Consider the following 13,251-nt stretch of genomic DNA (forward strand, 5'->3'; position numbering starts at 1 on the left):
TAATACTTCTTTTATGATGAAACAGGAAAAATACATGAAGTGTAGCTAAATCACAGGTGTGGAACTCAGAAAGCTCAGTAGTAGTAGATCCCCTGTCAATCACAGTCATTACACACCTGGCTGCAAACCAAGACGTTTTCCTTATCAAAACTTACTCTAGCAAAGACTACTCATTGTTCGATGTATTTTTGGAATACAGTCAGCTGTACTGAAAGTTGTAATTTATCCTTCCCAAAAGCACAGGAATGCAAACAGCTATAGAACTTTGTGGCAGAAGAGGTGGGAAGGGAGATTGCAATGTATTTTCTTACGTATTTAAAGTTTTGCTTTGTTATGTGCCTGAGATAAAATTTCTTGTCACATGCAACACTGCAGCTCGGTCTGTACAACCACCTAAGAAATGCACTAAGCTCACACTTGAAATATAGGAAAATGCATCCAAAAATCCTTTTCAAATTATAAGGCAAATATTAGGAGGTTTTCCTCTCTTCTCTGCAACCCCAAGCAATTCAATGTAGGGATTGGGAATTCAACCTCAACACCATATTACTGCTCTGAACTAAAACACTGATCTTGACAGAGGCACCTAAGTTTAGGTATCTAACCACCTAGAGCCCCAAGGGTACAGTGCTCAGCCTGCTCTGGCACTTCAGAAAAACCTGACTACCTAGAGCACACTGCAGATAGTCCAAGGCACATATGTAAGCAACCAAATAAATCCCTGAGTAGCTAGCAAGCAGATTCACACTCTGGTCACTGCCTGTACCGTATGCCTCTACTGAACAATGCACTCTCAGCTCAGGTACACAGCACACCTTTCCACAGTTACATTTATGTGTCTTAACACAGAGCTGAAGTCTTCCTCTAATATATGCAAGTTTCCTAGTAAAAAGTTTCATTGCAAAAGACAACAGTAGATACTGAATGAAATACATTCTTTTTTACAATATCCATTGTTTTACAATTTTAGCAGCACTACCACATGTATTAATACACAAAAACCCCACCCCAAACCTGCAAGTTAGTTCAGTATTAGTCATGTTACAGATACGACAAATATACAACCATAAATTATCTTCATGCCCTATGAAAACTCACAATTCAAGAATCTCAAAGAAAAAGAGTCATTTCTGTTGTTTATCCTTTACTGTCACGCAGCAACATTTGCCGTTTAACATACTTGTAAAATAGCAATACATAAAAATACCCCTAGGTGGCAGAAAAATTAGAAAGCCGGAAAAATCACGTACCCACAAATCTGCATACACTGGTATTTAAAGATTTATTATTACATATATATAAAACCACAATTATAATGAAAATTTACTCACTCTATCAGGAATGTTCACATAAGTTCCAGCATCGAGAAGATCCTGCACAATCTCAGTATGTCCCTCCTTCGATGCGATCATCAAAGCTGTATTTCCGTCTTTATCTGTTAAGTTTACATTTGGGTTCCTTTTCAGTATTTCTTTTACTGAGTCAGTATAGCCACCCTTCACTGCTACAATAAGTGCAGTCATAGAATTCTTTAAACAAAACCAACAGATTTTATTGTACAGTGGATATAGAAATCATCATTATATCAGTAGCTTAAATAACAAAAGAACACTCACGGACATTACTTTCTTAACCATCCAAATGCTACTTCAGTTTTTGTGCACTTTCTTAAGCTTTTTTTTAAAAAATAAACTAAGTACTATAGTAGAGAATACTTCAAATGCAAACAGTAAAGCTCAGATCAGTTTGTTCTAACACCTGAATGTCACACACACAGTAAAATACTTTCCTTGTCATGTAGGAACACAGTGTTGTCAGAGCACCCAAGTCGGCCACTACCGCTCATAAGGAGGTTTTTTGAAGAACTTCAGAAATAATCATATGAATACCAAAAGCTAACCTCATTTTCCACTTAACTTTTACTGATTTTTTTTTTTATTTTGACAAGCATTTTAAGTGTCTTATACAACAAAAATTAAAAAGTTTTATTTAAGAACAATATGCAGCTGAAACCTTCTAAATATTTCCAACTTCTGAAAAGGCACAACAGTCAAGATGCCTTGTGTTTGATTTACTTTTCAAATAGCACTGAGGAATAAGTTGGTTGTCATATCAGGCTTGAGTACAGAGTGAATTTTGATAGTGTTAACTTTCATAGAACAATAACCTAAATTTATTTATGTTCATTAAAACTTACACTTTACAACTGTCAATATGACTGCCTAGTTACATAATATTTTTATTAAAAGGCACAAAGAAATCTAAATAATCCTCACATGTAGTTTGCAAATAGTTGAAATGTAATATATTCCAACATCAACATTTCACCTCATTCCATATATTTCTTGCTGTTTGTATTATAAAATACAACAGGACACACAGATGTATGCACCCACACCTTACCACCGGAAAGGAAACATTTACTTACAGCTCCTTCTTGATCAACATCAGCTCCCATTTGCAGCAAATATTTCACACACTCCAAATGACCTTTCCTCGCTGCCCAAACCAGTGGGGTGGTTCCATACTGCAAAAACATTTGTAACATTTCATCATATTTAGTATCCCCTACAATCTAGTATTCATCCTATACTTTATTACTTTAGTTTTTACAAAGATATAATTTGGTCTCGTGAATTAACACAAAGCATTTGAAAAGCAATTTTAACTTTTTATCTGTAGATGATAGCTGTAAGAATTATTTTTCTATGCAGCCTAGGATAGAAAGGTTTCCAACAGCTTAGAAAAATATGCTTCACTGAAATAAGTGTTCACACCCATCTTCAGCATACTATGGAAAAACCTCTTTCAAGTATGGTGACTTACTCTAGCTACTAATTATGATCTCGTGGGCAAAATACAATAGCAGGTGTTTTTTCAATCAAAAATTCATACATTTCTATTTTTTAATAAAACTTACTTTTACAATAAATGTATCAGGCATTAAAGAAATTAAATATTATGTAAATATAACTTACTTTGTCAGAGCAGTTCACTTTAGCTCCATGTTGCAGTAAGAGATGTACTATATCTGCATGGCCCCGTCCTGCTGCCCAAATAATTGGATAAACACTGTATTGCTTAGATTTAAAAAGAAAAGATCATATGAAATAAAATCAGTCTTAATTATTTTTCATGACCAATATTGATCACAATGCTCCAAGAGACTATAAACCCATAGAAGAAGAAATATACAGAAATAAATCTAACTACATATCAATAACTGTTGCCTAGTACGTTGTGTCTATGATGTCTAGGAAGATGTCTACTGTTTTGAATCAGTTTTGTTTTATAACTCCTTAAACAAGGTTTAAAAATTCACATCTTCAACTTAATATAAACATTTGTAACATAAGAGAGAAGCAGACAGCTAAGCAATATCCCTAAGTAATCAGGACTGCAGATCGGTCATGTCATGCAAGTCACTAGTGTTCTTGATTGTTCACTGTTGCCTCAAACACCAGAGAACTGACAGTATAAAGAAACTGTTCATTAAAGTTTGAACATCCCTAGACTTTTATAGAAAATGCTTATAAAATGAAATAAATCTCAGAATCTTATTTTTTTGATTCTCTCTCGCACATTGGTACATATTTATATAATCTAGCCCATTTGGTAACTATTACGAAACAATTAAAACACATTATTGTTTCTAAATTGCACATATTAGTTACTCCATTAACTTCTACAGGCGCAGAAAAATGACAATTGTTAAACAAGTAGCATTACATACACTACTTATCCTTTCTATTATTTCCTCTCCTGCTAATCTGAATCTTATTAAGAGCTATACACTCATCTGCTTTAATTAAAAAAAAAGTAAAATTAATCAAAAAAACAGTGGCTGTCATGCAGATTATTAAAGCAATCCCTTTATAAAATAAAGTATAGTGATTAAAGTTATATTGCAAAAAATGCAAAATGTTTAATCAAGGTAGTAAGATGAGTGTACAATTCAGGACTTTTAACATTTGGGAGGAGGGGGCGTTTAAGACTAAAACTTACCATTCCTGTGATGTTTGGATTTGCTCCTTTCTCAAGCAGCAGTTTAGCTACTTCGGTACGGCCTTTATACGATGCCCACATCAGGGCAGTCCATCCTCCCTGGCAAGCACAATTCAAAGAAATGCAAAAACTGAAAAATACTCTTTAAAAACCTCATCAGTGACTTTTATTTCATTTTGTATTTGTCCTAAGACTGTCTTGCAAGTCCAAAACATAGTAAGGATTGACTACATAACCCTGTAGTACTACTTATGTAGAATAAATAACAAGCACATGTATGAAAGTACTACTTTCCTGCTGTATGAAAAACTTGGAAGAATATCATGTCCTAAACGTTCCTGAATTTGCTGTAAACACTCAGTTCAGACTTCAAGTGCATACAAAGCTGATCACTAGATACATAAACTAAAAAGAAAGCACTACCTTAAAACAAAAGTCTAGAATCCAAATCAATTAACATGGAGAGTTTACTTTTGATTTATGTAACAGACAGCTGGCCTTCACAAACTAACTATGTAATGATTTGCTTCTTCATGAAAAAGCAGCAAATCCTGTGTCCTCTTAAAGGAGTAATAAGAGCAATTAATTTCAAACTGCACTGGTGTGTTCATTCAAGTCTGTATACTAGGAAACAAGGTTTCACTACCTAAGGCATTTGACAGGTCAGGTAGCCAAAATTAACTTTAGAAGAACAGTATGCCTCTGATAACCATAAGCACAGTTTTTATTTGTTTCTTTATAATACACTTTTGGGGAGGTAAAAGATTCCTCTCAGACCGACACAGGCCTAGAAATCAACCACTGGACATGTGGATGTGCTTAACATTACACTTACGAAAAAGCCAGACTAGTAGGACATGGCAAGATGTCTCAACCTTCAGACAGAGTGTAACTTCAATTAAAGGAAGAACTTAAACTCTCCCCTAGTGGTTTTCCATACTCTAACTTAAGCAGAACAAAATTAGTCCTTGCAGGTACCTAATTCCCTCTTCAGTCAATGGAGACAAGACTATAGCTCTTCAGAGGCATCTAACCTTCTAACTGTGTACACAACTTGCGTAATTCTTTAGGTGGATGGGAATATAGTGCCCACTTTCCCATACAAAAAATTTGGCAAGATGAATAACAAATTCCAGGATACTGAGAACAAGGACTGCTATACGAATAATCACAGCTGTCCAGAGAAAAAGTAAATATGGACAGGTATCTTCCAGGAAAAGATAACATTTATTTTACCAGAATACTTTAACAAAAGCCACCACCACAAAAAAAAAAAAAACCCAACAAACCAATCCCTCCCCCCAACCCTCCCCCCCCCAAAACACACCCAAAAATCAAACTGTTCTTCAATTTAGCTTTTTTCCAAAGCAAATTAAGAGGAAAAAAGCAGCCCTAGAAAACAAGTTGCCTTTATTAACACTAAAGCAACTATTTTACAGCTGTACAAACAATATTTAAATATGTATTCTTTTCCACTTTAACAGCACTGAGTGCATAATTTAAGAATAAAAGATCTTTGATTTGTTTTACAGAATAGAAAATCTCCAACTCCCAAAATTGTTCTTCTTACTAAAAACTATTTTATTTTTACATTAGGACAACACATACCAAATCCCGATGCTCCAAACTGACATTATAATTGAGTAGCTCTGCTACAATAGCTGCATGTCCTTCTTTAGCTGCTGAAATAAGAGCTGTCCAGTTATCCTAGAAAAATGAAAAAAATATTTTAAAGTGATATTAAATATTTCAATACAATTACCTTGTTTTTCAAGTGTTTAACCCACAATAAGAAATCCACAACCCCTTAAAAAAGCTGTCCTTTAAAAAAAAGTAATAAACTCATACACTACCTGCCAGTTCTACACATGAAAATACAGACCAACAACTACTCCAAATCTCCCCTCCAATTATCTCCTCTCCTACCCAATATCCATCACTCTCCACTCCTCAATTCACTGCAGGTTAACATCTTAAAAATTTTATGGAGGAAGCAACACCTACAAACGATCAGAGAATGAGGTCCAGACACTGAGAACTGGTGGGGATGAGATGGCAACCAAGACCACAGCAAACGGTGGTGGTCTGTCTCCACATACAGTGGGTGACAGCACTCAAGGAGCTAATACCCAGGGGAATGCAGACCACAGCTTCTTAGATTTATGATCACTTCAGGAGATACGTTTCCTCTTGCATTACACCTATCTTCCACCCACTGCTCAAACCATGTCCAGCTGTGGACTACTGTTCTATATGCTACACACATAAAAATAGCAGCAGTTTATATGGTAATTGTTCTTCCTATAAGAACTGTAACATTTACAGCAAATGTAATAAAATATCTCCATTTTTTAACAAAAATGACAGATTTCATACCAGATCATTCCTGGATGTCTGCACTACTACAATTAAACTGAAGTGCAGAATGAAAAGAAACACAAGCAATGTCCTTTTCCTGTTTATCACCCTTCACTGGAATGTACAGATCTTTTAAAATTTTTTAACACCACCACTGCCCTATTCACCCTTTCTGGGCATCTTTCACCTACAGCCAACCTCTTCCGCAAAGGCAGGAAGACAATTTACAAATTTTAAACCCTTCTCTGCCACTCTTTTGGCTTTCACCTGAAATAATAATTTAACCTAAATTCTCCCTCAGTATTTATTGAAAAACACCAAAACCAAGCAAAAAAAAAAATCCTGACATACCACAACATCACTGAGATGAGCAAAATCACCTGGACCTCATCTTTCATGCTGTATTTCTCTATTCCGCCTACGTTTTTATGTCAACTGCTGCCAATCCTATTATTATAGTTTCCTAGTACTAATTTCCCAGAAGAAACAGCAGCACATTCAGCAGAGACCCTCAGACATTTAAAACATCTTAAATATCCTTATTCTTTATAAAGAATCTAATCAGAAGAACACAGAGCCAAGAAATTTTGGATAAAATTTCTCTTATATGTCATCATTTTCCACCTTCTTTTTTTTGCCCCTCCCCTCAACACTAACCTAAATTCCTTTTCTTTGCCTATCTCTTGAAATTTCTCCTTCCTCTACTGTTAGGTACTTTCACATAAAGCACTAATACATACTGCATCTTCCAAGTTGCAATTCGCTCCCTTCTTGAGAAGCTCCTGGACAATTTCTAAATTGCCTTGCTCAGCAGCCAACATGAGTGGAGTCTGCCCATTCTGAAATCAAAATGATAGGAAAAGTGATGCACTGGGAAGTGATGCAAACAACGCACATACACCAACAATAAAAGGCCAAAAACTACAGAGGAATGTTAAGCTGTTTCCAGTTTTTAATTGTCAGTGAGAAGCAGTGAGAAGGACTGGTTTCCAAATCACACAGTAAACTTGCAATAAAAATGGAGAACATGATATTAAATCCTATCCCATAAGAAACAAAAAAATTAAACCAAATAAAAAAAAACATTTCAGACATTAAAAAAGGCTTCTGAAAAAAAGTTACATTGTTAAATACCTTTCTTTCTGAATGATCTGCCCACTGAAGACATCTCTAATAGAGCCTGTTACATCTTTACATCTTGAAGTAACTCAGTCACATTGTTTAAAGTGAATAAACAAATAAATCTAGCGTAGGAACCACAATGGCCATTAAAACACTGATTCAGAGTAACAGTAAGATTTCTTGCTGAAGTCTCGGAAAAAATAGTCAAGTTATATACCACACTCTCATCTGACAGTATACCAAATACAGACATCATTCCTGTTCTGTGCAACACAGGTTCTTAACAGATAGCCTCATCTCAGGGAAGATGAAAGATAGAAAAGCTGGTTTATTTGCCTTCAAGGATGTTTTAAAAGTCAGTTGCAATCTGTCAGCCCTCCATCAGCCTATTTCTGTGTCAGCAAACTTCTGAGATACAACTGCTCTGCATTATGAATGGAAAAAACTTACTAAATTTGACAGTATATTTGTTAATTTCAACAAGCTTAATAAACAAAGAGCATTTTTCCTGACCTCTCTTCTGTCTTTTCTGTGTACCATATAGAAAACTCAAATTATCTAGTCTCTAAATAATGCAAAAGCTACATCTTAGGAGTTATATACCAGCAATTTCCCTGAAAAGAATAAAAATCAAGGCAGAATCAGAATACAGTAAGATCACTAATCTTCATTAGTAAAACAGTTAACAGTAAGATTAATAAAGATATTATTTCTGCTCTTCATGTAAAAAAAAAAAAAAAAAATAAAATCACAGAAATGCACCAACTCTTTCAAAAAAGCTTTCTGGTCCATCAGCTACTCCCTAACTGGTCTTCACAGAATCTTCCCCATGACATAATGGATAATCAAAAGTATTACTCATGACAGGATATAATGTAACATCTAACAGTGCAATTTTTTACAGGGAGAAATTATACTCTTAAGTTTAAGTTAGTATAACTATACATTGTATACATTCAAAATGATACCTTTGCTTCTAGATCCTAAAGTATATTTTGTATCACTAAGCAGTAGTATTCGGGTCTGGTCACTAAAAAAAAAATTAAAATGCTCTAAAAAATCAAGAGGAAGGCAATACTACTTTCTAGAAGATAACAGCTCTCTAGGGAAGAGAGAACAGTCATAACTTTTGCTCTTTGAGTTCTTTATCTGCAATATTTTGGGTGACTTGGGAAATCATGCGTGACCAATCTGCCTGCCTTCTCTGATGACATTATCGGCTTGGTGGATGAAGGGCTGCGACACTGTTTATCCCATCTGTAGCAAGAATTTAGACACTGTCTCTCCACACAGACAAACTGATGAAGTACTGACTAGATAAATAGACAGTGAGGTGGACTGAAACCGTGAACTGCTGGGCTCAGAGGGTTGTGATAAGTGGCACAATGTCCAGCTGGAGGCCAGTCACCAGTGCAGTGCCACAGAGGTCCATACTAGGGTCCTGTTTAACCTCGTCATTAAGGACCTGGGCAATGGGACAGAGTTCACCCTCAGCGCCTTCACAGCCGATACAAAGTCGGGAGAAGTGGCTGATGCACCAGATGCTTTTGCTGCCATCCACAGGGACCTTAACAGGCTGGAGAAATGGGCAGACAGGAACCTCATCGTACTGAGTGTAGGTGTCCAGGTTTTGATATCAGGGGAGCTGCACAGGGTCTCTGTGAAGAGAGGCTGGGACCGCCTTGTGCCAGGTACAGCCAAATTCCAGCTGGCTCCAACCAACCCACCTCAGGACATAGGACTAGGTAATCTCCAGAGGTCCCTTCTAAGCAGTGCTTTAGCAATTCATACAAAAATCCCTATTTTAGCATGAGCATTCTTCTTACCTCCTTCTGAACAGGAACTATTGTTATCACTGTGATCTTCTTCCCCAGGAAGATAACACAAAAGGATAACACAAACCGAACAAAAGTATCTCTGGGCAAGAGGAGGTTGTGGATGGGAAAACGATCTGCCCCCGTAAGAAGTGTCATACAGTTGTAGACTGGCTCTGGTATTCTTAGACAGATGTCAAACTTTTCTATAGGGATACTGAAAACATCCTTCTGTTTTTGCTAGGAGATTTTCAAATATAGGTTCAATGTTTCAGCAAATGAGGAAGATTTCACCAACATAGAAACAAAAGACAATTACTATGCCCATGACATCCAGATTAATTCTCAAAAGTTGCCAAAGATTCTAGACACTCCACAACTAAACGCTCTTATCTCTCACAAGCACATCAAGTATCTGTACATCACAGCTAAATCTAAGTATTGGAATATCCAAATTATAAAGGGGCACACCTGCATCTTCTTAGGGAAATCATTCAGTGGTGTTACCTTACAGATTAGCACGCTATCACAGTCTGTAAGAGAACAGAAGATTCAGAATTGAAGATGCAGAAGGTACTTCAGTATCAAGAGCGGAAAGAAAGGCCCATCAAAGGAAACTGGAGGCTGTTAGGATCAAAGTGTATCACACAAGGCAAGCATCTATCATTAGCGGTTAGAGTAATCAATGTATCTGCTGTGAGAGAGAAGAATGCACACGGGGAAAGGACACGCAGGGAAAAGGCAGAGAGACTGAGACTTGCTCCACGTAACTGAAACTGCTGGTGTTAATCCGACAAAACAATCCATACACAAACTGACTGGAACATCCCAGTTTTTCTGGCAACTGATCACAGTCAAGATATAAAGGATTTGTAACAACGTGGGTGATTCTACCATTGGACAAGTCACTGCAGCCTGGGAGGTCCTGGCACTAGCAAACCTTGGCTTGCCAGCAATCTTCTTAGACCTACTTCACTGTCACTCCCGTTTGGGTATTTTGTCTTTTCTTCTTGTGTAAAAACATCTTGGCAGGTCCAAAACTGGAAACAGAATTGCACTCAATTCCACTGAATTCCAGTGAAGAGCTAGCACGTAAACAAAACTCTTATCATTGATATATACCAACAGTCCCCTCCTCCCTACCATGGGTTTAAAACTGATGCAAACCATACATGTCTCCAGAAATTACCTTCTCCAATGCAATATATCAGAATACTGAAAAAATTACGTATCAGGGAAGTGATGTCCGAAAAAAAGGCAGTTACTGAAACCCAGGAGTGCACTGTCGGTCTCTTCTTCCAGGTAACAAGCGATGGGACGAGAGGAAACGGCCTCCAGTTGTGCCAAGGGAGGTTTAGATTGGATATCAGGAAAAATTTCTTCACCAAAAGGGTTATCAAACATTGGAACAGGCTGCTCAGGGAAGTGGTTGAGTCACCATCCCTGGAGGTATTTAAAAGATGTGTAGATGTGGTGCTTAGGGACATGGTTTAGTGGTGGACTTGGCAATGCTGGGTTAATGGTTGGATCCTATGATCTTAAAGGTCCTTTCTAACCAAAACGATTCTGTGATTTTATAAGAGAAAAAAAATTTAGAGAAGAAGGTGAAGGCAGTGGCACTGTTGATAAAGTCAACACAGACTATCTGTCTGATTTCAGCCATGCTGTTGAGAGGAATTACCAGCAGAGGGAACAGACTATTCCTCTTCTCAGACACACAGCATGCCAGGTGCTGAGGTTCATGTGTACGCTCTGAAGTTAAAAATTCTCCCATCTCAAATACCTCAGCAAATGTGCCAACAATGAAAGAAAACTGTCTTAACTGAAACCAGACCTAATAACTACAGTAAGGCTAAATTCTGTACATTGTTTTCAGATTTCAGGATGCTTTTTGGGTTTGAGTAATATATGCCATTCGACTTCTTTCCGAAAATACTCTTTCCATCTTATGGAAGCTTAAAAAAATGCAACAGAACATGCATTTTCCAAGACTGACTTAAAAAAGAATAAAAAAAAAAAAAAAAGGAAAAAAGATATGACTGGAAAGCCAGTCTTCCATACACTACAAGGTGAGTAACAAAACTGCTTGGACTGTCAGACTCACTGGGTAATGGTCAACTGTTTGCAGTAACTGGTGCCCAGCTGGGAGGGTTTGATTTGGGGCTAACATTGCAGCATCTTCATCAACACCTAGAACCATGAAACTGAAAGTGCTCTCAGCAAGTTTATGGGCTGCCCCAAGCTATGGAGAGCAGCTGACCTGCTAGAGGGCAGGGATGGCGTTCAGAAGGAATTAAACAGGCTGGAGAAATGGGCTGATAACTCCCCTGCAGTTCAACAAAGGCAAACGCAGAGACTGGAACACACCAACCCCATGCAACAGTACTGGCTAGGGACTGCCTGCCTGGGGAGCCACACTGCAGAAACGGGCGTGGGGTCCCGATGGACAAGAGGGCCACGAGTCAGCAGTGTGCCTCTGCAGCAACGAAGGCAAATCAAACACAGCGCTGCGTGAACAAGAGCACAACTAGTCCTCTACACTCAACACTGGTGAGGCTGAATCCAGAACACAATGCCCCATTTTGGGCTCCCGAGAGAGACTCCCAACAACAGTGAGATCAACAAAATGTACAGTCCAGCAATGGGGTCACTCAGACGGTTATGAAACAGAAGCATGTGTCATGCAAGCAGAAACTGAGAGCTGGATTTGTTCAGTCTGGAAAACAGAATAAAGGGTTACAGGTTGCCCAGAGAGGTTGTGGAGTCTCCTTCTCTGGAGATATTCAAAACCCGCCTGGACGCGTTCCTGTGTGATATGGTCTAGGCAATCCTGCTCCGGCAGGGGGATTGGACTAGATGATCTCCAGAGGTCCCTTCCAACACCATCTATTCTGTGACTTTGTGAAGGGGGCATTAACATCAGTCTTACACTACCTAGAAGGAAGAGGAACATTAGAAAACAAAGGCAGATTCTTCTCCGAGACACAAAAGAAGACGAGAAGCAACAGTCACAAGATATTGCAGCAAAGGATATTCCAATAAAACATAAGGAAAATGTTTTTAAACCAAGAGCGGTTAAGCGCTGGAGCATTGCCCAGAGAAGCTGCAGGTTCCCCATTCTTTTGAGACTTTCAAATTTTGCTTGTTAAGTCCCTGAGCAACCTGATGTAACAATGAAGTTAGTCCTGCAATTAAGAGGAGACTGAATCCAATGACCTCCAGAGGTCCCTTCCATCCTTAATTTTTCTATGAATCCGATTCTCTGAATACGCTACGGAAGTTGAGAAGGTTCCAGTTGTACAACATTATTTAGGAAATCAGAACAAAATAAAAATTGATGATACAAGCTGTACATCCAGATGAAAGAAAAGTTCAGACACTTACAAACCAGAAAATCTACTACAGAAGATGAAATAAATTAGTCAAATCATCTAAACTTATTTGTAAAATACACAGAAGGCTTAATCATGCATCAAGATAACCTGAATTTTAAACATCGTGCAAAACAATGTAGACAGTCACTAGCAACAGACACTTGCATGAATCAAACCTCCCAAGAAACTCTCAGGAATCTTTAGTGCAGTATAACGAAACTGCACCACATTCACTTAAATTGCTGGTAGTGATACGCTCAAATCAGCCTAAATCAGATGACAAAGCAGAAGCTAACAATTATCACACTATCGCAGGATTCCGAATAATCCACATTTAAACTCCCTACTGTGTATCAAGACTTACTGTGTAATCCCGGTAAAGTCATTTAATCCTCTGGTTACATCCAGACTTACTTTTTGGATAGATATGTTTTCATCCAGATGAGCATCTGCTCGGAGTAAACTGCAATATATGCTCCTATTTCAATCATAAAACAAAGCTTCTCTTGCCTGGAAACCAGGATGTGAGGGAAGAGTTGTTATCAATCCCAGGTTTCACCCCAAAATGACCAGGACAA

General features: G+C 37.8%; 1 protein-coding gene across 6 annotated transcripts in view; it reads right to left on the reverse strand.

Annotated features, from left to right (window-relative positions):
• Nucleotides 1-13,251, reverse strand: part of KIDINS220 (kinase D interacting substrate 220) — a 79,052-nt gene that overhangs the window by 57,960 nt on the left and 7,841 nt on the right. For 4 of the 6 annotated variants that reach the window (XM_068400689.1, XM_068400696.1, XM_068400681.1 and 1 more), the window contains 6 exons: nt 7,104-7,202; nt 5,614-5,712; nt 4,006-4,104; nt 2,979-3,080; nt 2,429-2,527; nt 1,332-1,529 (listed from right to left, as the gene is read on the reverse strand). In XM_068400689.1, coding sequence (XP_068256790.1) covers nt 1,332-1,529; nt 2,429-2,527; nt 2,979-3,080; nt 4,006-4,104; nt 5,614-5,712; nt 7,104-7,202 — 696 coding nt within the window. Of the gene's footprint in view, nt 1-1,331; nt 1,530-2,428; nt 2,528-2,978; nt 3,081-4,005; nt 4,105-5,613; nt 5,713-7,103; nt 7,203-9,770; nt 9,833-13,251 lie in introns of those variants that run through there. The other 2 variants (XM_068400704.1, XM_068400714.1) reach the window with 2 other exon arrangements.

This window comes from Nyctibius grandis, chromosome 1, assembly GCF_013368605.1.
Source record: "Nyctibius grandis isolate bNycGra1 chromosome 1, bNycGra1.pri, whole genome shotgun sequence".
NCBI classification, from domain to species: Eukaryota; Metazoa; Chordata; class Aves; order Nyctibiiformes; family Nyctibiidae; genus Nyctibius; species Nyctibius grandis.